This window comes from Bubalus kerabau, chromosome 1 (assembly GCF_029407905.1).
Source record: "Bubalus kerabau isolate K-KA32 ecotype Philippines breed swamp buffalo chromosome 1, PCC_UOA_SB_1v2, whole genome shotgun sequence".
NCBI classification, from domain to species: domain Eukaryota; kingdom Metazoa; phylum Chordata; class Mammalia; order Artiodactyla; family Bovidae; genus Bubalus; species Bubalus kerabau.
This window is the reverse complement of record NC_073624.1, coordinates 50,078,202-50,105,183: the sequence shown is the minus strand read 5'-3', so window position 1 is coordinate 50,105,183 and position 26,982 is coordinate 50,078,202. Positions and strand designations below refer to the sequence as shown.

The following is a 26,982-nucleotide window of genomic DNA, read 5'->3' as shown; positions in this document are numbered from 1 at the left end:
GAAGACAAAGACCCCTTCCCTCAAGGTACATATGTATTAGCTGGAAAGACACACAATAATCAGGTTAAGCCAGCCAGGTCCTCAGTATCTGGGAGTCTGTGTGGCTGCCTGGATGGAGCAGAACAATCTTAATAAGCAATTATGGACTAGATTAGAAGATGATGGATGCAGTAAAAAATAGGAAAGAACAGTGTGAGAGGGATGGGATGGTATCCCCAGGTTGCAGGATTAAAGGGGCCAGTTGGCAGAAATCTTGAGAGAAGCTGAGCTTTGAGCAAAACCTTAAAGGGAGTTCTGGCAGCAAGACAGGGAGGGACCTGGGGGACTAGCATTCCCAGCACGGGGACATCAGAGCAAATGACCAAGGCAGGGCCCGCCTGGTCTGTTTGAGGAACAGACTGCAGTGTGTTTCAGTGTCTGCATGGCTCTCTCTCCGGACCTCTGGCCTCTGGATACTGCATCCCTTCTAAGTGGGGCCATCAGGCTAATGTTGCCATTGCTTCTTCCCTTTACAAGCCTTCCTGGCCAGGACTGCTGCTGCTGCTTTGTCGCTTCAGTCATGTCTGACTCTTTGCAACCCTTTGGACTATAGCCCACCAGGCTCCTCTGTCCATGGAATTCTCCAGGCAAGAGTTACTGGAGTGGGTTGCCATTCCCTTCTCCAGGGGCCCTTCCTGACCCAGGGATCGAACCTGGGTCTCCTGCATTGCAGGCAGATTCTTTACTGTTTGAACCATCAGGGAAGCCCCTTGGCCAAGGCTGCTGCTGCTAAGTCACTTCAGTTGTGTCCGACTCTGTGCGACCCCATAGACGGCAGCCCACCAGGCTCCCCCATCCCTGGGATTCTCCAAGCAAGAACACTGGAGTGGATTGCCATTTCCTTCTCCAATGCATAAAAGTGAAAAGTGAAAGTGAAGTCATGTCTGACTCTTAGTGACCCCATGGATTGCAGCCCGCCAGGCTCCTCCATCCATGGGATTTTCCAGGCAAGAGTACTGGAGTGGGGTGCCATTGCCAAGGCTGCTTCCCCTCAAATGTGATTCTACTTCACCGTGAATTCTGCCTTTCAAGGTACTTTCCACACTTTAACGTAACTGTGAGTTCAGTTGGATCTAGAATCTAGTGGTTAAACACCTAGTAGGCTCTGAGGTCAGCCTGGGATCGGCCTGGCTTCCATCCAGGCTCCACCACGGCCTCGTGCAGGCTGTAGGGTCTCAGGCAAGACACTTAGAGACTTTTGAGGGGGAAACAAGATAGTCTGGCTCCCGACACAGAAAAAAACAGCTGATAGGAATTAGCAACACGGGGGCAGGTCTGGGTCTGTGTGACTTACCCCCAGGGCCCAGGGACAGGTCCAAGGGCTCAAAAGATAATGAATTAATGAATGAGTGACCAAATAGATGTGGAAGGTGGGGTTGGAGGAACAGGGAAGCAGGGAAGAAGGGATGCGGGAAGGTCCCACACAAAGGTCCTAGAGAGTCCAAAAACCCCTTCAAGGTAAGTGATTAAAACTACAGAAGTTCTTAAACGTCTTTTTAAAAACAATACTTCCAAAGTTCTTCATATTTGGCCTTTTTACATTATTGTACACTTTACAGCTGCTCCATGGCTTTGTGGGCAAAGTTGCAAGGTAATGGGGCAGACACCCGTTAATGGTATCTGCTGTTACCCCACACCTGCTGGCAAGAGTCCTTAGAGAAAATGGAACATCGGAAGAATAATGCAAACTATCTGTGCATTTCCTGCAAGGACCCTGCTGGCATTGTTCTTGGCTCACTGAGGCCCAGAGGAGTCAAGTAGCCTGCCTGTGGTCACAGAGTCTCCAGAGGGGCTCCAGTTCTGGCTTATTCTACTGGACCGTGATGAAGACATGCAGAGACTTCCTAGGGCTCACAACTACTTTAAAAAGGCTGTCCTGGAACTTCACAAGCTGGGCCAGTATTCTGCAGATGGAGGTTTTATTTCTCAAATCTGGGGAAAATCACACTTCCTTATGCCTTTGATTCTGCCCCCATGCCAGTTGGAGTAGACTTGATCAGGATGCAGAGACAGGCAAATGCCACAGAGGCGATGACCACAGCAGAGACTGAGGCTGGTCTACGTCCTTACTAAAAAGCCCTTTACTAGGTTCTCTATGTAATGAGTTTAGGCAAGGGGGATTTCACAGCATCCTTAAGGAGTCAAGTCTGTACGAGACTGAACACCAGAGTCACTCAGCCCAGATAAACCAGGTGTTCCAGACCAGAGAAAACCCAGCAAGGCCAAATGGCATCAGTGTCACCCAAAAGGTTTATAGTGAAACATACCAACTGCGATTACCTTTATGAGGGGGGAACCTTCCCTCCTGGATCAGAGTGTTCCACATTTATGGGTCTGTCCTAAGGGACTTCCTTCCTATTCCATGAACTGGCTTCTAATCATTCCGTTTAGAAAAAATAATCACACACACACCCCTATACTAAAGAGCGCCATATGGAAAAGAGAAGAGCTTACTTACTTTCTTTTCATTTCCTTATTTCCCCAGAAAAGTTAGGGCGGGCATGGGAAAACCTCAGACGCTTGTTACACGACTTTGCTGGCGATAGGTAAACACAGACACAGTACCCCTTGTTTGTGAGCTCCTTGAAGGCAGGTGCCCTGTTCTAACAACAGCATCTAATAGATTCCTCTGCACTGTGGGGGCCTGACTAATGCTCGAAATGAACCAACGAGAGGATGAGCAAATAAAATGCAGCCCATTAACTGAACTCCTTGCAGTCAAACTTCCCCGGCCCGGACCTTGGCCCATATACTCTGCTCTGCCCCAGGAGCTGCCTTGAGTCTCTGAGCCCTCCAAATCCACGTCCTTGGGTCATCTCCAGGAGCACCAAGAGCCTTGGATGCCTTCCCATCCACAGGGATATGGGGGTGGGCGGGCTTAACACCAGATTATTACTGTGGTTGTGAGTGGTGACAGAACCCTACCAGCGCTGTGGCAGGTCCTTGCTGGGACAGAATAGATGTGACCCAGTGACAGGTTACCTTTAGGGACCACCTGTCCCTGGGATCTTGCTGGGTTACACTCATCCAGGAGAGACTTGCAGCTCTGAATGCATATGGCAGGCTGAGTTTCTCGGGAAGTAGACGCGGGAATGGGAGTGAGCACGCTGGGGGTTAACTTAGGGAGAATTCTCAGGACAACGTCTATGAAAGGGGTGGCGTGCCAGCAGGACTGGGCACAGGGAGAAATGGGGCTGCCAGGCAGATGCCAGTGGATCCTGCAAGATATCACATGCATTAGTCAGTCCATGGTGTGGGGTGTGGCCCCGGGCAAGGTGACTCTCTTCACCTGAGACCACTCCCCAAAGAGGGCTGAGAGCAGAGCCCACCTGCAGGCAGTCTTCCAGCAGCTGGAGGAATGAGCCTTTCCTCCCAAAGGGGAATGTGAGTGTCCACCACACACAATCACTACTCTCATCCTGTAAGACGGACACGATCATCACCTCTACAGTCACATGGTCCCAGCTGGAGGTGGAGGTCCCTCCGTCCATGGGAGGTGGTGACTCTCTCTCCCCTTCACTTCTCATCATACAGCCAGGGCCCAGTGGATGACTCCTTATAGCTGGTGACCCCCGGCGGGGATGCAACAAATGCCTGCTGCATAAATGCATCACTGAATACTGAAGGTCAGCACTAAAATAGGAGTAAAATGCCACATAACTATAGAAAAAAAAAGTCCCTAATGAGTGCAGTGTAATCAGGAAAAAACAAAAACAAATACATGTGATGGGGGACTTGAAAAGAGATGCTCAGGGAAGACAACACACCCATGCACTGTGGTCTCAGCTCCAAGTGGAACCTTGCATCCCACCAAGCTTCTGTTCCTTTATTTGTGAACTACAACGACAGATCCAAACATTCTATGAAGAAGAGATCGGAAAGCTGAGACATGCTCTGTTTCAACAGTCTATTAGTGTCATTATTGACATGAATAAGGAAAGTTTTGATCCTGACAAGGAAAAGAGTCCAAGCCAAGGGTCAGAGTGTTTTGCCCCCATGGTGTGCTGAGGACTTTTTTCAATTATCCCAAAGCTGGGAGGCTCCCAGAAGGAAGCAGGCAGAGACTGGAGTGGGTGAGGAATTTACTCTTCTGTCAGTGAATGGAAACTAAAACCAACTGGAATAGCCTGTGATTCTTGAGAATGCTGTGATTTAAAATCACTAAGCAATATTTTACCTTCAGAGGATAAGGAGCTATAGAGAAGAGGCAGGAGGGATTTTAAACACAGAAGCCAGAGTGGAGAAGTCAGAAAAAAACAAAAACAAAAACAAAACTCACTGCTAGGTTTATCTCTCAATGTATTTGTCTAATATTGAGAATATAAAACTAATATCGTAATTTAAAGGATGACACCTGGGAGAAGGGTATTAAAATAATAGTAGGGTTTGTGCCTGCCACTTCTCTCATGAATCCACACCAGTTATAAACACTGATTGTCCTCACAATTTCCCACCTGATACTCACACATACCTTGGGGCAGTGACAAGAGTTAACAATAAAAACTAAGAAGAAACTGACTAGAAAGAACCTCTTAGAAAGCCAAACTTACATACTTCTTTAAAATGATAAACCATCAACTTTTTAATGAAACAAAAAGTCATAAGAACATTTTCAAACACTCTATAATGAATACCCATCACCACCATCTCACAGGCTTTCTCAGCAATCAAAGTATCATTTGATAAAAAGGGAAAACCGATAAATGCGCGTCTCCACACAAAGAAGCCAACACTCAATTATGGGCACACAAAATACACACATTTGATATCTGTCTCTTACAAAGCAATTCAACAACCCTCAATTGGGTTCTTCCTATGAACACAGATCTTACTTTTTCAATTATTAAAGACATACAAGCCAATCCCTGTTTTCCTCTAACAAGTACCAAATGAGAGTAGAACTGATGCTCACCTCTATTTATAATTCCTTGTCTATTTAATTAGCATGACCTCATTAAGAGTTGCCCTCACATTAAAAAAAAATACAATTGCTATTCTTGTTATGTCATTTGACACCTTCAGATATCGGGGGGGGGGGGCGGGGGGAAGAGCTACAATTACCTTTGAACTTGTGGAACACAGCCCAGAGCTCGGCAATGTCTGTTGCAAAGGTGATGTCTGTGTCAAGGACGATGACCCTCTCCAGGTTGGCAGGAAGAGTCTTGGTAAGGACAAGCTTCATCAGACCATAAATCCCAGAGTAGTGTTTGTTGGGGATCCAGGAAACTTCAGACTAGACAGGGAAGTGAAGAGAAAGAGTAGGAGAAAGCAAAAAAAAAAAAAAAAAATCACTACATTTAATTTTTTGTACAAGCATTATAAATAGTGCCTGGTACATAAAAAGGTTCCGATAAAAATTGTTGAGTAAATGAATGAATATTTTCTTAAAGATTTGTTCATGTAATTTACAGTTTGGCTTGTGAAGTTCTTTTGGAAGAAAATTTATCTGAATCAAGGGAGAAGGAGAGTAATGTTTTTGAAATAACTACCCCATGCAAATACTTCACTCAGGTATTTTAAAATAAGATTTCTGTTATTATAGAAATTATATTATATAGGCTCATTGGAGAAAATTCACAAAAAGAATAAAAGTTTCAAAAATTGAATCACTGTATATATTTTTGCAACCGATGTCTAATTATTCCTGGATAGATATATTTCTTAAAGTCTTATTCCATTTCTGTGTCATTAAAAATGACTACTTAATGATATCATTAAGGCGTACACTTATCTATTTTTTTTAAAGCTACAATGGAGCAGGTTATTGTTGCTCCATTCTTTTTACTCTCAGATAAAGACACAGGAAGGACCTGGTAATGATTTATATGCCACTCTTCACTGGGTAGCAAGACAGGATGTACACACAGAAGGGTGACCCATGGAGGGCTACACTGAAATCCTCATCTGCTATTAAGGAATGACAGGTGGCTTAGTGGCAAAGAACCCGCCTGCCAGTGCAGGAGAGGCTGGTTCAATCCCTGGGTCAGGAATATCCCATGGAGTAGGAAAAGGCAACCCACTCCAGTATTCTTGCCTGGAAAATTCCATGGACAGAGGAGCCTGGCAAGCTACAGTCCATGGGGTCCCAAAGAGTCAGACATGACTGAGCAACTGAGAACATACAAGAGTAAACAAAGGAACCACCAATGTCCCTCAGGTGGTGGGAACATCAGCGAGTCACACACCTTAGTACCATTTGATGCTACTACTAATGATACTACTGGTACTACGACTAATAATAATGATAATGAAGGCTAACAATAATACTGAACACCAGTGTGATGAAAGCTTCCAGAAACACAGGTCATTTATGAAGACCTTATGGGCAGGGTCTCCTCTCAGCTGCCACGGGAATCTCCGTGGAAGTCAAAGTACAATTGTTTTCAAGAAATGAACATTTGGAATGGAACCCTTTAATGGAAAATGTGGTCGCATCATAAAAATTCCAAAAAATATTCTTCCTTTTGGTCCTTATAATTCCATTTGAGGACACACTTTTTTTTTTTAAGTCACACTTAAGAACGAGATCAAAGTTTTATTCCTGAAGTTCATCACCATGTCATAAAAGTAAATAAATAGCAACAATCCAAATGCCGAAAAATTAAACAGTTAATATAAACATAGTATTTAAAACATTTGATAAGGGACTTTCCCAGTGGTACAGTGGTTAAGACTCCACACTCCCAATGCAGGGGACCCCAGGTTCGATCCCTGGTCAGGGAACTAGAACCCATATACCCTAAGATCCCACATGCCATAGGTAAGAGCCGATATTTGTTGTTTAGTTGCTAAATCGTGTCCAACTCTTTGTGACCCCATGGACTGTAGCCCACAAGGTCCCTCTGTCCATGAGATTTTCCAGGCAAGATTACTGGAGTGGGTTGCCATTCCATTTCCTTCTCAACAAAGAGACCTCATGCTGCGGCTAAAGGAAAAAAAAAAAAAAAAAAAAACCCTGCATGTCACAACTAAAAACTGATGCAGACAAAAAACATGGACAGCACACTGTGCAGTTGTTACAAACAATATAGACTAAGATGAAATGAAAAGAAACTGACATGTTAAAAGTAAAAAGAAAAAAGGAAGCCTAAAAATTGCTTTTGCTTATTAACCACTATATATAATCAAATAATACGAAAACATATCCACTCAGATTAATGCAGAGAAAAAAGAAATGGAAGCACAGCATCAAACCACTGGCATCAATCATTTGGGGGATGATAGGAGTACTGTCTCTCTCTATAGATAGATATAGATATGAAAAAGTGTTAGTGCTCAGTCGTGTCTGACTCTTTGGGACCCCATGGACTGTAGCTTGCCAGGCTCCTCTGTCCACAGAATTCACCAGGCAAGAATACTGGAATGGGTAGCCATTCTCTTCTCCAGGGGATCTTCCCAATCCAGGGACTGAACCAGGGTCTCCTGCATTGTAGGCAGATTCTTTACTATCTGAGCCACCAGGGAAGCCCCAGATACAGATATACATACATTCATATATATATATATATATATATATATATATATTCAGGTTACATACACACATTTAATCTATACTTGCCAACTTTAAAAATTATCAACTACTAATGTTGTAAAGAAAAACTAAGCGTGACAGTCTTCATTTTAAACATATAAGGATCCAGTGATGGGAAACCGGAGTGTAGGAAGTCAGTTTAAGAAAGCTATCAGAAAGGACCTTCTCTGATAACCCATATGACCCATTCCATTTCTCACACCTACTCCATGCTATGTTTTCATCTCCAATTTGTCTCAAAATACAATTTTAGCTATTCCTTATTCTCAGTTTTGCAATGGCTCTTTGCATTAAGTGAGTACAATTTTGAGCAGAAAAAAAGAAAACATAAACTGAACTCTTCACCATGTGTCAATTTCAAGAGAAAGAACCATTGACTGCCTGCAACCTGTCACCTTGTTTCTGGGTAGCATGGAGGAGGGAAAAAAGAAACAAAAGTTCAAATCTGGACTCTAGCCCCACAGGAAGGGTTGATCTCCCTAAGCCTTGGTTTCTTTATCTGTAAAAATGGAGCTGCTGCTACATCACAGTTCAGTTCAGTTGCTCAGCTGTGTTCGACTCTTTGCAATCCCATGAACGGCAGTATGCCAGGCCTCCCTGTCCATCACCAACTCCCGGAGTTCACCTAAACCCATGTCCATTGAGTCGGTGATGTCATCCAATCATCTCATCCTCTGTCGTCCCCTTCTCCTCCTGCCTTCAATCTTTCCCAGCATCAGGGTCTTTTCAAATGAGTCAGCTCTTCGCATCAGGTGGCCAAAGTATTGGAGTTTCAGCTTCAACATCAGTCCTACTAATGAATACCCAGGACTGATCTCTTTTAGGATGGACTGGTTGGATCTCCTTGCAGTCCAAGGGACTCTCAAGAGTCTTCTCCAGCACCACAGTTCAAAAGCATCAATTCTTCAGCACTCAGCTTTCTTTATAATCCAACTCTCACATCCATACATGACCACTGGGAAAATCATAGCCTTGACTAGATGGACCTTTGTTGACAAAGTAATGTCTCTGCTTTTCAATATGCTGTCTAGGTTGGTCATAACTTTCCTTCCAAGGAGTAAGCATCTTTTAATTTCATGGCTGCAATCACCATCTGCAGTGATTTTGAAGGCCAGAAAAACAAAGTCAGTCACTGTTTCCAGTGTTTCCCCATCTATCTGCCTGGACATGTAACAACAGACTGGTTCCAAATAGGAAAAGGAGTACATCAAGGCTGTATATAGTCACCATGCTATTTAACTTATATAACTTATATGCAGAGTACATCATGAGAAATGCTGGGCTGGATGAAGCACAACCTGGAATCAAGATTTCTGGGAGAAATATCAATAACCTCAGATATGCAGATGACACCACCCTTATGGCAGAAAGCGAAGAAGAACTAAAGAGCCTCTTGATGAACGTGAAAGAGGACAGTGAATAAGCTTAAATTAAAGCTTAAAGCTCAACATTCAGAAAACTAAGATCATGGCATCCAGTCCCATCACTTAATAGCAAATAGATGGCTAATGTAAAAACTGAAGGAGTTTAAAGGACTCAACTGCTTGGTACACAAAAGATCCTCAGCAAATGTGGTCCCACCCTTCATCCTGATTCTCTCTCCCCATTTCCAGTATGTACATAGCTATGCTTGGGTTTGATCTCTGGGTGAGGAAGATCCCCTGGAGAAGGGAACAGCAACCCACTCCAGTATTCTTACCTGGAAAATTCCATGGACAGAGGAGTCCATGGGGTTGCAAAGACTTGGACGTGGCTGAACAACTAATGAAGAAATGATGCTTTTGAACCGTGGTGTTGGAGAATACTCTTGAGAGTCCCTTGGACTGCAAGGAGATCCAATCAGTCCATCCTAAAAGGAGATCAGTTCTGAGTGTTCATTGGAAGGACTGATGCTGAAGCTGAAACTCCAATACTTTGGCCACCTGACGAGAAGAACTGACTCATTTGAAAAGACTCTGATACTGGGAAAGACTGAAGGCAGGAGAAGAAGGGGATGACAGAGGATGAGATGGTTGGATGGCATCACCGACTCAATGGAGATGAGTTTGAGTAAACTCTGGGAGTTGGTTATGGACAGGGAGGCTTGGTGTGCTGCAGTCCATGGAGTCAGCGAAGAATCGGACACAACTGAGCGACTGAACTGAACTGAGCAACTAACACACACGCGCACGCATATGCCTCTTCAATACTTAATACTGAAGTCTGGGGCCATCTCTGGGATCTAGTACAGAACTGAACCTTGGGTCCTGGAGTCAGATACACCTGCGTTCATATTCTGACACTGTCAATTAATCACCACGTCAACTTGGCCAAATCTGCGAGGGGAGTCTCTGCCGTTTATAAAAGGGAGTCACTTCCAGTGTATCATTATCGGTCAGGGTGTGGATGAATGCAGAATTTAAGGGCAGAAACAAGGCACTGGGCAGACTTGGTGAGGGGAAGAGTTGGGGGCCGTTACCACTCAACGCATGAAGGGCCAATGCCAGCTGCTGCTAGTGTCCAAAGAAGGGAGTCAGATGAATAAGCCCCTTAGCAGGAGCAGTGACCTTCAGAAGAGAGACATGACTTTGCTGCAACAATCCCTCAGGATGGATCAGGGAGAGAGATCTCAGCTCCCCCTCTCGTCCTGCCCCTACAACTCCTGCCAGGGTAGCCCACTGAGCAAACCCAAACAGAATCCAGTGAGAAAGTAAGCTTGGGGATGCAGCCCTTAGGCATCAGCCCAAGGGGAAGAGTGAAGAAAGACGAGAAAGAATCCAGAGGGACAAACCTAACAGAATAGAATGGCCATTAATTTAAACAAATGATGGCAAGATCAAAGCACCAAGCCTCACACATCACAGACATAACACACATCTGCAGGATGGCTGGGGAGACGGAAGGCTGCATGGGAAGACAGATGGATAGATGGACGGACAGATGGATGGCACAGGAAGGTGACTGATTAGTCGCAAATCCTCACCAAGCAAGATGCAAAGCTATAGCCGGAATCTGTCAGGCGAAATGTTTGTGTTCCTTTCCCAAACCATAGTCTTCCTTTGAAGTCAGCTTCCAGGCCAGCCGTCACCTTAAGATCTGACGCCTGAGGACTCTGAATAATTCCCTCCCGTGGGTTTTATAAAACTCTTCCTCGTGTAAGCCTGGGCCTTTGGAACTCAGCTTGGTTTCCTCACTCCCCTGAGAATTTGCCTGAACTGAAGCTTGGCAGTCACGGGCCCATGCCGCAGAGTTGTGCTATTTAATCAGACCTTTGATTAACTTATTCATCTATTTTGGTTACCATCAAAGCAAGAGAGCTTGGCGGAGACGTTGGGTTAAGCCGTCTAATTCGACGGCTCCAACTCCCGGCTTTGTTTTTCACACGCAGGCGAGGCACTCGGATGCATCACAGAACAGTAGGACTACAGGAATAAATTAATCTCAACGTGAGCCCAGGCCTGAACGTCGCCCCAAGTCCCCAACTTAATACATAATCAATTAAGTTAGAGTGTTCAATTAGCGGTAGAGGAAGCATTCGAATGGGTTTGTATTCAGAAAGAAAATCCCAGAAAGAAAACTAAGGAATCTAGAGGGGGGAAGAACGTGTGGTGAGAAGCAGATGTATTTGTTACAAATGGCTCCTTCTCTCAGCAGCAGCATGGAACCTGTGCTCTCTGCCTCTGTCCAAATCTTGCTCTTCCTTCAAGTCCCAACTTAGAAGGCACCAGCCTCCGGCCCCCCTCCCTGCTGCCCAAGGCTGGGTGAGGGCTCCCAAATCGAGCTGTTTCCTTTCCTTCGGCACAGCACGCCATCACACTGTCTAATTTTCCATGTCTCTTTCCAGCTCTGGACTAGAAATCCTTGAGGTAGGCATGATGTCATTCATATTATGGTAACAACACAGTCATTTGATCATGTGTATGACTTCAAACTTAACCAGGCCTCAGTTCAAATGCCACCTGTGATATTTTTGCCAATTAGGAGAAGAGGCATGTGTAATTGCTTGGGTCCAGATCGGTACCATACACTGAAAAAGGCACAGCCTGTTGAGCCCCAGAGCCTGATTTTTAGCACCAGTTCTAATAAGCTTATAAGCTATGTGACTCAAGGCAAGTCACTTAACCACCATAAGCCTCAGTTTTCTCATCTGTAAAATGGGAACTTCAAACGCTCACTTCACAGTATTGCTGTGAGGATTACAGAGCATCTATTTATTAAGAGAAGGGAAGTAAATGGGCTTCCCTGGTGGGTCTATGGTAAAGAAGCTGCCTGCCAAAGCAGGGGACATGGGTTTAATCCCTGGTCCGGGAAGATCCTCATGCCTTGGATAAACTAAGCCCGTGTGCCCCAACTACTGAGCCTGTGCTCTATTGAAACCACTAAAGCACATGTGCCCTAGAGTCTATGCTCAGCAACAAGAGAAACCAGAATGAGAGATCCAGGCACCACAACTAGAGAGTAGCCCCAACTCGCCGAAACTAGAGAAAAGCCCACACAGCAACCAAGACCCAGCACAGTCAAAATATACATATAAATAAATAAAATTATTTTTTTAAAAAAGAGGAGGGAAGTAAAGCCCATTTCCCTTCTCCAAATGAGTGTGTGTCAGCGCTACCCAGATTCAGATGATACATGATTTGGAGTTTGATAAAGACAAGACATTAAACCCAGGGACTGAACCCAGGTCTCCTGCATTGCAGGTGGATTCTTTACCAGCTGAGCCACAAGGGAAGCCCAAGAATACTGGAGTGGATAGCATATCCCTTCTTCAGCGGATCTTCCTGACCTAGGAACTGAACCAGGGTCTCCTGCTTTGCAGGTGGATCCTTTACCAACTGAGCTATCAGGAAAGCCCATGGTATTAATAACTTTGACAATAAAAAGGAAACAGGGAACAGAGATAGTTCTAACAGGGAAAATAAATCACCCATATCTTTTCCCTATATTTCTATATATAAGATTAATAAATCACAAACTGGGATCTATGGGGAAATGTGAAGCCCTCTCTAGTGAATCTCCAAATTGGACCATACTCCTGGGTTTTAGGGGCGGGGGTGGAAATGGGTGTGAGTGGTCGCCCATATAACCTTTAGGGGGAGTCTCCTTGTACAATCCACACTGCTACTGATCTCACTTCCAGCCTACATACAGTAAACTCCAGTCCAACTGAGGATATTAAATTCTTGGAATCAACAGAAAGAAAGTAAAAGTGTTAGTCGTCCGGTAGTGTCCAACTCTTTGCAACCCCATGGACTGCAGCCCGCCAGGCTCCTCTGTCCATGGAATTCTCCAGGCAAGAATACTAGAAATGGGTAGCCATTCCCTTCTCCAGGGGATTGTCCTGACCAGGAATCGAACCCAGGTATCCTGCATTGCAGCCAGATTCCTGACCATGTGAGCCACCAGGGAATCAATGTGGAGCAGACTATCTTCAGAGGCAAGTTACAGAGACCTGGAAGGTGTCATGCAGACCGACCCCCAGAGTACCCTGTAGAACCACCACCACCTAGCTGAGCAATATCCTAGCATGTTCTTCATCACTGAACACACCAAAGGGTTCATGTAATTAAAATAATAATAAGAATGAAAGCTAGGTTTATGTTAATGGACAGATTATTATCCTTGCAATGGCTGTTAATAATTCTAAGCAGACATGCTCTAAGATTTAATTAGCAAAAATGCAACTGAGCTTAAGAATACCACTGAATGCACTTACATAAAGGAGCATAAGCAATTCTTATGGGGACACTGGGATGCCCCCATAATGATAATATTATCTAGCCTTTGCTGGGGCTTGAGCTGTTTACTGGCCATCAGGGAGCTCCCTGGGGGGCTTCCTAGGTAGTGCTAGTAGTAAAGAACCCACCTGCCAATGCAAGAGACAGATGCAACTTCGATCCCTGGATTGGGAAGATCCCCTGGAGAAGGAAATGGCAACCCATTCCAGTATTCTTGCCTGGAGAATCCCATGGACAGAGGAGCCTGGTGGGCTACAGTCCATAGGGTTGCAGAGAGTCAGACATGACTTAGTGACTGAGCACGCAAGCATGCAGGCACTGTGGGGAGAGCTTTCTATGTGCTATCTTATTTACATTACTTCCAACTAGACTAAAGGTCAGGTCTTAATATCCCAGTATATGAACTGTGCGGGGAGAGGACCGAGTCCTTTCCCCTTCCTCAAATTTCAGCCCCCCAGTCTTAGATACTCTACTCTGAAATGATGCAGTGTTTCTTTCTTCTTTACCCTTCCCATAGTTATTGGTCTATTCAGAGCTGTCCTCCACTCCTCAGGGCTAGTAACTGTAGGGTCGTAGCCACGTCCCTGCCTTCATCAGTAAAATCCATGTTCACCAAGAAGCAGCTTTTTTTAAGGCAATTAGATACAAAGGCGTTGGAGTTGGGTATTCCTGAATTGAATATCTCTGTGGAGATTAATTTTTTCATGTGAAAAAACAGGAGTAAGAGTAGTATATTTTGCTCCCTTCCTAGGGAATTGCTCTATTTCTAATCTGGAATCTTTCCTCATCATCCTAGAAATATTTTCTGCTCAAAATAAATTTCTTCAGCTAGGACATGGAAGCAAACTAAATGTCCGACAGAGAAATGGATAAAGAAGATATAGTACATATATACAATGGAAGACTCAGACAATCCTAAAGGAAATCGACCTGGAATATTCATTGGAAGGACTGATGCGGAATCGCCAATAATTTGGCCACCTGATGAGAAGAGCTGACTCACTAGAAAAGACCCTGATGCTGGGAAAGATTGAAGGCAGGAGGAGAAGAGGGTGACAGAGGATGAGATGGTTGGATGGCATCACCAAGTCAATGGACATGAGTTTGAGCAAGTTCTGGGAGATAGTGAAGGACAGGGAAGCCTGGCATGCTGCAGTTCATGGGGTCACAAGGAGTCAGACACAACTTAGCAACAACAATAATTAAAAAGAATGAAATTGAGTTACTTATAGAGACATGGGTGGACTTGGAGACTGTCATACAGAGTGACCTAAGTCAAAAAGAGAAAAAAAAATATCGTCTATTAATGCATATATGTGGAATTTAGAAAAATGGTACAGATGAACCTATTTGCAAAGCAGAAACAGAGGCACAGATATAGAAAACAGATGTATGGACACCAAAGTGGGGAGGAAGGGCATCGGATGTACTGGGAGATTGGGATTGACATATATACACTATTGATACTGTGTATAAAATTGATAACTAACGGGAACCTACTGTATAGCACAGGGAACTCTACTCAGGGCTCTGTGGTGACCTAAATGGGAAGGACCTAAAAAAGAGGGGACATATGTGTACATATAGCTGATTCACTTTGCTGTACAGCAGAAACACAACACTGTAAAGCAGCTATATTCCAATACATTTTTTTTTTCAAAAAGGAAAAAATAATACATTTCTTTTACCTATCCACTTTTTCCTGTGGATTACAAATCACCTTGACTCATTTTTAAAAGTTAAAGAAGAAACCATCCTGGCTGCAGAATGTCTGAAAAGTCATTTGCCTTTCATGTTGTTTCTGAGTGGTTGTCTTGGCAACCAACCTGTATGTTCAGAACATAATTGCTAAGAAATGGAGGATAAGAAACTCGGGTGGGTGGGTGGGTGGGGGACCCTGGGCCGTGCCGTGGAGGATTGTGAACTGAACATAAGCTCGGGAGTCTGAACGGCCAGATTCCCACTGGCGAGCTCACTGCTCTCATCCTCAATCTGCTCACCCATAAAAGAGGGGAAATAAATATGTATCCCATGAGGTTTGCAAAAGCACTAAATGAGGCAAGAGAATGAAAGGGTCTGGTACAGTGTGTGCTATACTGCAAGCGTTCAACATAAGCTTTTCAATTGGCTAGCAGCTCGCACTCTGGAGTCTGACTGCCTGGCTTTGAATCCTGGATCCATCACTCACCAGGCTGGGTCACTTTGGCCAAGTAATTAAACACTGTTCCATGTACCTCTGTTTTCTCATCTGCAAAATGGGCATCCACACAGAACATACTCAACAGGCTTGTGAGAATTCTGATGCTGTATATAGGTATTGACTATTATTTTTAATTGTTAGTATTACCGATGATATTTAGAAGAATAGGAAAGATGAGATTCTTACCTACAAGATAAAGTCATCTCCATTTGTATTTACTCTTGCCAGCAAAAAAAATGCTCCAGTTTAGCTCAGTTGGAATCATTTAAATCAGCATTGACGGAACACTTAATATGGGTCAGGTACTGAGAAGGGGCTAGGGACTAGAGTCCACAATGAATAAAACATGGCTGATGCTTGAAGAGTTTATGGTCTAATGGATATTCATTATCCTTTGCTGCATAACAAGTTACCTCAAGACACAGAAGCTTAAAACCGCAATAATTGTTTATTATCTCACACAGTTTCTGTTAGGAATTTGGGAGCCCACTTTCTGGGTGGCTCTGGCTCAGGATTCCTCATAAGGTTGTAGTCAAGACCTTGGTTGACCTTATAGACATCTGAATGCAATGGGATCTGCTTCAAGACGGTTCACTCCTACTACATGCCTGGGAATTGACGCTTGCTGTTGGTTGTGTGTTAGTTGTTCAGTCGTGTCTGACTCTTTGTGACCCTATAGATTATAGCCCCACAGGCTCCTCTGTCCATGGAATTCTCCAGGCAAGAATACTGGAGTGGGACGTCACTTCCTTCTTCAGGGGATCTTCCCGATCCAGGGATGGACCCGGGTCTCCTGCATTACAGGCAGATTCTTTACAGTCTGCACCACCAGTGAAGCCCACCAGGGCTGTTGGTAGGAAACTTCAGTTCTTCACCAGATGGACCACCCCATAGGTCTGTCTGGATGCCTTTACAATGTAGCAGCTGGCTTCTCCCAGAGTAAGAGATCCAACAGAGAACAAGAAAGAAGCTAGGATGTCTTTTATGACTTGGACTCAGAAGTTGCATGGTGTCATTTTTGCAACATCTTATTGATTACACAGGTTAGCCTTGGGCGACGTGGGAACGGATCAGACGAAAGTGTGAGTACCAGGAGATGCCGTCATTGAGGGCTATTTTAGAAACTGGCTTCCACAATTCCAATACTAAGATGGTAATAAATGGAGTATGATAAACTCCAGGTGTATGCACAGCAGCAGCCTATAAGAAGGACAGTCAAAGGAGGGTGGCTGAAAAGAAGGGAGAATAATAGCAGATGTCTGGAAAAGATGAGTCTTCAATTTGATCTGGACAAAATGAGCTGAGTTTTTCAAATATCGTGAGAAAAGCAGGTTGGGAGAGGTGTCTGCATCAGTGAGGCATGGAGTTATAAATAGTCATGTGTGTTTGTGTGTACAAAATAAGTATAATCTGATATATCTAGGTAAAGCTTGAAGCCGGAAGTGATGGAAAAGGCCTTGGGGAGGAGGAGACAGACAAATGTTGGAGTGCTCTGGATACCACGCTAAAGAATTCTGGATCATATCCTCGGGCCCAGCGGAAGAAACAAAAGGTTTTCACTAGCAAAGACACAAAATCTCAATTGTAATTTTGAAATATACTCTAGCAAACCATGGAAAAGAAAGAAAATGCAGATTGCCAGGATCATACTCAGAAGTGATGATTTATCAGGTCCAGAGTAGAGCCCAGAAATCTAAATTGTTAACCAGAGACCCATGAACCCTAAAGCAGGTGTTCCAGAATACACCCTAAGAAACACTAACTTGGAGAAATAGGAAGCATTTATTTCTTTAGGCGTTGTTGGTGGAGTCATTTACACTGGATCACCAGGTAGCTTACTGCTCAGAAACAAGATATAAGATAGCCCTGGGACTTCCCTGGTAGTAGAGTGGTTAAGACTTCACTTTCCAATGCAAAAGGTGCAGGTTTGATCCCTGGTTGGGAAACTAAGATTCCACATCCCTCCTGCCCAATAAAACAAAACATAAAGCAGAAGCAATATTGTAACACATTCAATAAAGACGGCCCACATTAAAAAAAAAAGTCTTTAAAGATAGCTCTGAACTTGACAGGGTTGGATGTATAGGGAGAGAGGACCCTTTTCGAGGACTAACAAAAGAAAGTGTTGACGGAAGATCAGGGGTCCTTTAGATAACTCTATGTCACATGGCATGGAGGCTTCCTGGCTATTCTACTTCTAAACTCAGAAATCCCATTTCAATAAAAGCATCTCTAGGTCACCTCCTGTGAAATTCTAAGTGACTAGTACCAACAGGAGAGCTAAGTGAAACAGTTCCCATCTTCCCACAATGGGGTCTTGCAGGAAACCTTGTAAGAGCCCCCAAATTAGTCTTTATGGGTGACAGCGACCTTATGAGGTGTCAGTGAATATTTATTCAGAAAATATAACCCCAGCTCACTATGAGGCATCAATGAACATTTATTCAGAAAATATAACCCCAGCCCAAAATGAGTTATCTAGCTTTCACCTGAAATGCTCATTATTCAGAAATCGCCTGAGCAGCCATCTTCCACAAGCATAATTAATTCGAGGATGATGACAAAGGCACAGTGAATCAAGAGGAATGTGATCACAGGTCTGTAAACACATTCCTCCCAGTAGCAGTGGCAACAAGACCCCTTCCTCGCTCATGCCTGGCAAGAAGCATCCTCTATTTAGCTCTGTGAAGCTTGGGGGGATTGGTCACTGGAGCATTCATGGATCGTCTGAACCTCTGAGTACTTTATGTTATGAAATGGAGCGTTTCAAAGCACTGGGAGTTCTGATTTGTGAACTGGACTGTTACAGTGGTTTAATTTCCTGAAATATTGCTGCCTTCTTAACTAATAGATTTTTCAATGCACTGAGGAGAAAATTGCATTAGCTCCTGCATAGCCTGGACTTAATATTTTTAGAAGCTGCAATTCTTCTTATTACAGTCCATGGTACATATTTATGTATGTCTACTTAGCACAGTGCCTGACACACAGAGGCAAATCAATGAATAGCTTTGAAAAACTGGAACAACACATGTAAACAAGCAATGCTTATTGAGAACCATTCCTTTGATGGGGATACATTGGTAAACCTGCTTCATTCATTCGTTCATCATTCTTTCCTTCAAAGATTAGATGAATGCTCGGAGATTACAGTACAGTTGAGAAGACACAAAAACAATTTCAAAAAGCGTTATTACAGCATTCAAATTAGAGGTTTATCTTGATTGGGGTTGGAGAAGGTAGGGTGATGGAATAGGAAGGCATCCAGGTATATCTGGTGATACTGTTCTAGTTCTAAGTTAGATAGAGTGGTGTTTTATTGGTATAGGTCATAATCTATTAGTCTGCAGTCTTCAACCATTTGTATATGCCTGTGTGTACAGAAAGACATCACAAAGGACCAAGGGGGAAGAATGTAACCTGGAGTGAACCTAGCAATTAAGGGGACCCATCTAAAAGTCACAAATGTGTACAAATATACTCATACATTCACATGCACACTCAGCTCCTGGTAAGAATGCGGACAATCACTTTGCTAGTAAATGTGAAGAAAAAAGAAAACTTCTTTCCTTACCATAAATTACTCTTTAGCATTCATTCTTTAAAAATGCAAACATTTTGCTTCTTGCAAGAAAGCAAAAATTGCTTCTTGTGGGATGAAAAAATCTTGGATATTACTATGATATGTTATTAAAATCTACTGGGGGGGACAATTAAAAATATATTAAAAGGCTCCTGGGGAGGGGTGGGTGATAACACATTTTTCAAAAAAGTTGAAAAACTTTACTCTGTAGGATATGACACCAAACTAGCTACAAAACAGAAAAGTGTGTGAAAACAGAAAAGTAAACCCAAACCTGAATCCAGACACTTGCATGTGCTGAGCTGAGCGGTTCTTGCTGCCTTCCTGAGTTTAATCAGAAGGCAGTTTAATCACAAAACATGCCAGCGATCTGTTCTCAAGTTCACCTGGAGAGTGGAGGATACTTTATCCATTCTCATCCTCTCACCCCCATTCCTCCTCCTCCAGGCTCACCACCTCCCTCACAGAGAACCATCTAAAGGGCAGCCTCAGAGGCTGCAATTAATGAGGCCCCATGCTGCTCTGCATTAATGAGCAGCTTTTCCCCTTTCAGAGGGCTCTGTCATCCTTTGGAGGTAAAGCCTTTGCCTGTGACACTCTCTGTTCCCGGCTTCTGAGATCCGCCCTGCAGGTCAGCTTTACTCTAAACGCAGGGGAGGGCAATGCCAAGCAGGGAAGGAGGGTTAAGGAGGATGAACCAGAGGTGCCACTTAATTAATTTCTGGTTGGTTTGAAAACTGTTTTCTTTTAATGAAACATGGAAGGCAAAACTCTCCTGGTGTTGTAAAAAGATCCAAAGGAGAATCTCATCAATGACAGTCACAATGTCTCCTGGCTCACAGCCAGAGATGACCCTCTTCACTAGTCACCCCTGAAGAGATGATGCCTTTACTCAACTCTTATAATGCATCTAGGAAACATTAACCAAAGGTCTTATTATCATTTCAAATATTTTAACCTTGACCTTGAAAGCCTTGTTTCAAGATGACTTAGACCGGAGATATATTGGCATCCACCCCCCATAACGGGCCATTACTATTTATATGAAGGGTTGTCAAGGAAACCAGGTGTTGAGGATAGCTGCCTCACTTGTCTAGATTTACAATTTATCATATGTGAGAATGCAGAATGGAACAGAATGTCACCCTTAGAAAGTACTACAGATGATGGTGCATAGTACAAGATAATACCATTTAAGCCTTTGGTTCCACTTGGGGATTTGGTTACTGATCAAAGGAATTCCTAATGTGTTAAAACCCCCTTCAAAAAAAAAAATCACCTAATTCTGAAAATGACTCATTTATCTAAACATTCTTTGTGTGTGCCAGATTCTGTACTAGATGTTATAGGGAAAAAAAAAACAAACACAAATGTGGAACATTCCGATTTCCTAGGAGATCACAGTTAAAGGAAAAGAGTATTATATTTATGATAATTACAATAACACATTTGTTGAATACTCACTTTGTAACAGACACTATAAGAAATTTACAAATATTATCTTTTACGTTACACAATAACCCTAATAAAGTAGACTTCAAGGAAGTCACATAATCCTAAAGAACTATAGGAGCTGGGGCAGAAAATCTGATTTGCTTCGTTCCAAAAGTCTTAATCATTGTGGAAACTGACTCAAAGAAGATATTCAAATGATCATTAGGCAGTGAAAGCTAAATATAAAGTCTTATTAGAATTCCTGAGATAGAGCACCAACTGCACCTGGAAGTAGGAAGTGAAATCAGAAAAGGAGAAGGTGACCACTATACTGAGCTCATACTTGCAACACAAACGAACCCTGCAACACAGAGACAGTCAACGCAACTAACAAAGAGTCACCAACCTTCTCAGCACAAATGTACAACCTCTGTAGCTTTCCAAGTGGCCAGTAACATTCTACTAGGCAATCTGTCAATAACATCAAATAAAAACGCAGAAAGAAAAGCTTGAAAAGTAAGTCTAGATTCCAAAAGCCTTGTTTCAAGATGACTTAGACTGGATATATATTGGCATTCACCCCCCATAACAGTCCCTGTGCTATACAGTAGGTCCTTGTTGGTTATCTGTTTATATATAGTAGTTGTTGTTCACTCACTCAGTCATGTCCAACTCTTCATAACCCTATGGACAGTGGCATGCCAGGCTTCCCTGTACCTCACAATCCCCTGGAGTTTGCTCAAGTTCATGTTCATTGAGTTGGTGATGCCATCAAACCATCTCATCTTCTGTCACCCACTTCTCCTCCTGCCCTCAATCTTTCCTAGCATCAGGGTCTTTTCCAATGAGTTGGCTCTTTGCATCATGTAGCCAAAGTATTGGAGCTTCAGCATCAGTCCAATGAATATTCAAGGTTGATTTCCTTTAGGCTTGATTGGTTTGATCTCCTGGCTTGCCAAGGGACTCTCAAGAGTCTTCTCCAGCACCACAGTTTGAAAGCATCAATTCTTTGGCGCTCAGCCTTCTTTATGATCCAACTGTCACATCCATTCATGACTACTAGAAAAACCTTAGCTTTGGTTATATGGACCTCTGTCGGCATGTCTCTGTGTATCTGTTAATCCTTAGCACCTCAAGAGGGAGCCAGAGAAAATCTTGGCCTCTGATGCTCAGCCTTTTATATGAGCAACGCTCATAGCAATGCTCAGAGGGCCCAGAGCAAAAGCCCTCTGGAGGCTGGGTGCCCTTCTCCAGAAAGTGGATGAAGATCAGCTGCAGTCACAACCCAGATGAGAATCACCTGGGCACACTCCCAGGCCTGTTCCAGAAAAACTAACTTGGGGTATCTAGTGATGGGGCCTGGCATCACTGCTTGTTTTGGTTTCATAAAGATCACACAGGAGTGATGCTAACATACAATTAATGGGAAGGGCTGGAATTGTTTTTTGGGTATTGTTTGGCATTAAAAAAGCTATCAAGTGATTCCTTTGTGCAATCAAGCCTTAGGTACCCAACAACTGGGGAAATGAACCAACCAATCCATGCTAACTTCCGGCTGGGACCATCAACACTCAGATTAACGGCACAGCTTTGTACCTTCAGTGTGCCGTTGCTACCTGCACAGATATGAGCAAGTCCCTAACTATAGATGTTTGTTTTTTACTCTCTGGTGTGGGAATACTTAAGCCTTCTTGATCTGAAAGCAACTTGGAATAATGAAAGGAGCCTGGACTCAGTTGGAAAGCACAAGCTGGAGTCTGGTCCATCCTTGGCTCTGTCTCTCAGATTCAACTTCTGAAAAACAGAGACAAAGCCATTGACATTGGTTCTGGGAGACTGAGGATGGGATGATGTACACAGAAGCAGCTAGCAGAGGGTCTGACAGGGTCTGCGTTCAGGAGCTGCTAGTTAATTCTGAATCCAGAATAAGGAATATTTCATTGCTTGACAAGTAGAATAAAGGTCTGATCACAGGGAGGGAGTTCAGAATGCCAGTGCCTCACCACAGCTGCCAGCGCCCGTGATTCCCCTCGCTTCTTTATAATGGCTGGTTGTGGAGGGGAGGGCTTATGTATTATGTATATAAATGTAAAGGCAACAAGCACACTCGGGGACACAATGTACATTAAGTAATAGCAGCATATTAATAACAACAGGGGATGAGAAAGGGGAGTTTCAGCAGCACTATTATGCCTGTGAATAAGATGTTGATCACTGCTTGCTATTTTCTCTTCAAACATATTATTTAGCCAGTAGTGAGCATATTTAAAACCCACTGGGGTTCTTGAATTCAGCCTGACTGAGTGGTTAAATCCAATGAAAACATCCTAGTTAGATAAGTTTTTAGCCAAGGGAGTTGAGTATATAAAAGGATATTTAACAGGTCAGTTTCTAAAGATGTCCATCTTTCAAAAACAATAGGAATAATGATGGTATTCATGATAACAATCATGGATTCAGGGCATTGGCTAGGTTTGCAATGCAGTTTTATATCTCTTTCATTTGATTCTTGAAAACATTCTGTGAATTAAGCAAGGAAGGAATTTGTATGTCCATTTTACATACAGGAAACTGAAACTTCAAAACATCATCATCCACAAGGACCTACTAAATAGCACAGAGAACTCTGCTCAATGTTACGTGGCAGCCTAGACAGGAAGGGAGTTTAGGGGAGAATGGATTCATGTATGGGCTTCCCAGGTGGAACTAATGGTAAAAAACCCACCTGCCAATGCAGAAGACATGGGTTCGATCCCTGGATCAGAAACATACGCACTCCAGTATTCTTGCCTGGAGAATCCCATGGACAGAGAAGTCTGGTGGACCACAGTCCAAAGGGTCCCAAAGAGCAACCCGGTTGCACAAGACTGAAGCGACTCAGCACACACAGATCGATACATGTATATGTATGGCTGAGTCACTCCTGCTATTCACCTGAAACTATCACAAAACTGTTCATCAGTTAGACTCCATATAAAATTAAAAACAAACAAAAGCATCATTGTTCAAAATCCCATAGTTAGTAAATGGTAAGGTTGAAACCCTCTTCTTCTGACCTTCAGGAAAATCACTTTTATTAAGTCTAGGGCCTTCTGATGCCTCTATGTGATACTTTGATTTGATCATGGGGACCAGACAGAATTTACAGACTGTGAAGTCCTGTCTATTGTTCTTAAACAAAACTCACATTTTGGCACCTTTTGCCAAAATCCAGTTGGTGATATGGTACAACACGGTGTGAAAACTTGAAATGTTTCTAAGTTTCCTATTCAATGTTATCCTTGTTTTGCAATAATCCTGGAGTGCTTTACATATATCAATTAGGGACCAAAGAGGATCTGGCTCCTTGGCGTCCCAAATGAGGTCAGAATTATGGATGAATATCACCATGGGGTTCTCAGGTCAGGCATCTAGTAACGAACATCTACTTACATTTGATGTGACTGGGAATAAAAAGACATAAATCCATCTGGCTGGTCTCTGACACAGGGACTTAATTTTCTATCCCATTGCCATCCGAAGTACCACAGGTTGGTCAGGGCTTGCCCAAACAGCGGAGTCACTCTTAATTTTTTCAGATTCTAATGCAGTGCTTCTCAACCAGGGGTAAATTCCCCCCCTAAAGGGCATTTGGCAATGCTTGGAGACATTTTGGCTGTTGCGACATGAGGGAAAGAATGCTATTGGTACCTAGTGGGTAGAAGCTAGAGAGACTGTCAAACAGCATCAGACAGGATGGCCCCCATGACAAAGACATATCAGGCCCAGAACATCAAGAGTTGAGGCCCCTTGATGGGAAGTTTTAGTGAAGACTCAGAAAATCGTGTGGATGAACAGCAGGTTCTTAATTTGGTCCTGGTACGAGAGTACACGTTTTGCTCAATTTTGACCTACTCGAAAATTCTACATTATCCAGAGTTAAGGAACTGCTTCTGAGAAAAGAGGTTAAGGCTTTAACCTCCTCAGCATCTTGAATTAAAGAAAAAGTGACAAGTCCACAACCCTCCACAAGTAAGAAAGATAATTAAATGAGGCTTTACAAATGAAAGAATACAAACTTGAGACAAAGAAGAATGTCCAGGGGCAGATTCAAGAAAGAGACTTGAATTGGAGCAATGAACCCTCCACAAGAGGGATTCCATGTTTCCATGTGGCTGAATGTCTCCTCTGCCAACCAGGTAAGCCTCACCTTAAACTCAATGTCACACTGAACCAAGGATGCTGAAACTGAAGCTCTAGTACTCTGGCCACCTGATGTGAAAAGCTGACTCACCGGAAAAGACCCTGAGGCTGGGAAAGATTGAGGACACGAGGAGAAGCAGGTGACGGAGGATGAGGTGGTTGGATGGCATCACTGAGTCAATGGACATGAGCTTGAGCAAGCTCTGGGAGACGGTGAAGGACAGAGGGAGCCTGGCATGTGGCAGTCCATGGGGTTGCAAAAGACATGACTTATCAACTGAACAATGTTGATAACCCTAACTCTAGCAGACAGAACCCCTGCTTCTCCCACTAAGGCCTGTCTCTTCCTCAGTTTTCCCAACCTTTGCTAATAGCACCGGGCACCCACCAGCTTGTACCAGAATTCTAGGAGTTGAACTTGATCCCTCTCTCCCTACATCCAGCAGGTCCAAATCCTGTCACACCTGCTGTTAGCACCTACCTGCCTTTCAAGGCAGTCACCTGGAGAGGATGAAGGCAGCCTCCAGAGGCAGTTTTTAACAAAAACACTTATGAGCTTTCTCTTTGGGAAATATCATGGCATACAATGGTAGATCTGGAGCAGAGGAGTCAATTCTATTCTTTCCTGATGTTCTACTCATCTCCCATGACGTCTGACCACATTGTCACCAGGTCTCTAGACCTGAGAACCTTAGGCTTGGTATCTTGGACTCACTGGTTCATTTTAGCAATGCTCCTAGGGCAAAGACCTGGCTTTCTGTTGCACATTATCTAATAAATAAGAGATAAAGAACTTCAGGCAGGAGTTTAACAATGCCTATCCCATCCAGCTGTTTCTTTTGCCCTCAAACCCACTGAACAGGTCAGGTTTTAAAATGAACTCTGAACGTAAAATGAAAGTTCAGTTCACCAGTGTGAGGCCAAATAGGTCCACGCTCATCTGCTTCTAAGCACGCTTCTCTCCACCTTATTTACTCCACAGGTAACACACTCCAGCATTCGTGTATCTATTAATTATCTCCCCATACAAGCATCCTTTTTATCCTTTGTGGAAGACTCACAATTTTTACCTTGGAAACTCCCTTAGTGCTTTCCAAGACATTTTGCAAATAAAGACATTCCATTTGTTTTTCGTTCAAATGTGGATACAATGACTACTTGGACAGTGAAGACCAGAGGTAAAATGATCCAATTTCCCCATCTACAGGCATCCTCAGCAGTGCTGGGAGATACTTTTTGTAATCTAGTTTATTAGGTGCTTCCTCTATGGAAAGTTGTAGCCTTCATAAGTGAAAAATAGAAAGAAGTGCCGGGCACATAAAAGAAATGCTTTCTTTCTTTTCTGACAGAAAAAGTGCAATGATAAGGGTATTAAGTTTTATAGCTAAGCTCAGCAGATCATAAGCAGGCAGAGGAGTTCCGCTTGGGGAAAGCTACTCTCTTCTTCAGGCAATGAAAGCCTATCGTTAATTCATAGAGCAAGATAAAAAGCTCTCCACCTGTTCCTGGTAGTGATGCACCTAGCATGGGGAATGATTCTGTCCCTTCCGGATCTCACACTGCCCCCAGGCCCAGCTCCAAGTCCCATCTCTCCCGGAAGCCTTTCCTGACTATCCAGCCGCTAACAGAGTGGTACGGCTCTGTTTCCTATTTCTCTGTGCTGTGCTCAGTCGCTCAAGTCATGTCCAACTCTTTGTGACCCCATGGACTGTAGCCCACCATGCTCTTCCGACCATGGAATTTTCCAAGCAAGAATACTGCAGTGGGTTTCCATTTCCTACTCCAGAGGATCTTCTCGACCAGGGGTCGAACCTGTGTCTCTTGCGTCTCCTGCACTGGCAGGTGTAGTCTTTACCGCTGTACCACCTGGAAAGTCCCTCCCTATTTCTCTGGTTTCCAATTAAATCCTTGGAAAAGACATTAAATTTCCTGCATCTGCATTCTCCACAGTGTACATTCAGCCCATCCTTATCTCCTGATTGATTGGCACCCAGGCACCGACCTGAGTTGTTTCCTCTTAATTAGGAGAGAATTCAGCTACCTATTAATTAGTCAGTATCAGCTTTCCCAAGCCAGCCAGCTGCCCTGCGTTGCTGAGAGAATGGCAACTGCTGGCAGTCCATTCACCTTGGTCTTACTGGGGGCGCATGAGCACCTTCTCTTGTACAGACTAAGTGCCTCAGGAAATCCCAACAAAGCCAGACAACCCAAGCTCCAAACTAGTTAACTCAGAAGTCTCAGATGAGAGAGAGAAAGAGATGGGGATGGAAACACTTACAGTGATCATTCTTGCTTC

At 43.6% G+C, this 26,982-nt stretch overlaps 1 protein-coding gene across 6 annotated transcripts in view; it reads right to left on the bottom strand.

The window, feature by feature from the left end:
* The window catches only part of LARGE1 (LARGE xylosyl- and glucuronyltransferase 1), a 458,303-nt gene that overhangs the window by 246,962 nt on the left and 184,359 nt on the right, over positions 1 to 26,982 (bottom strand). For all 6 annotated transcript variants that reach the window (XM_055574698.1, XM_055574701.1, XM_055574705.1 and 3 more), the window contains one exon: positions 5,101 to 5,272. In XM_055574698.1, the coding sequence (XP_055430673.1) occupies positions 5,101 to 5,272 (172 nt within the window). The remainder of the gene's footprint in view (positions 1 to 5,100; positions 5,273 to 26,982) is intronic.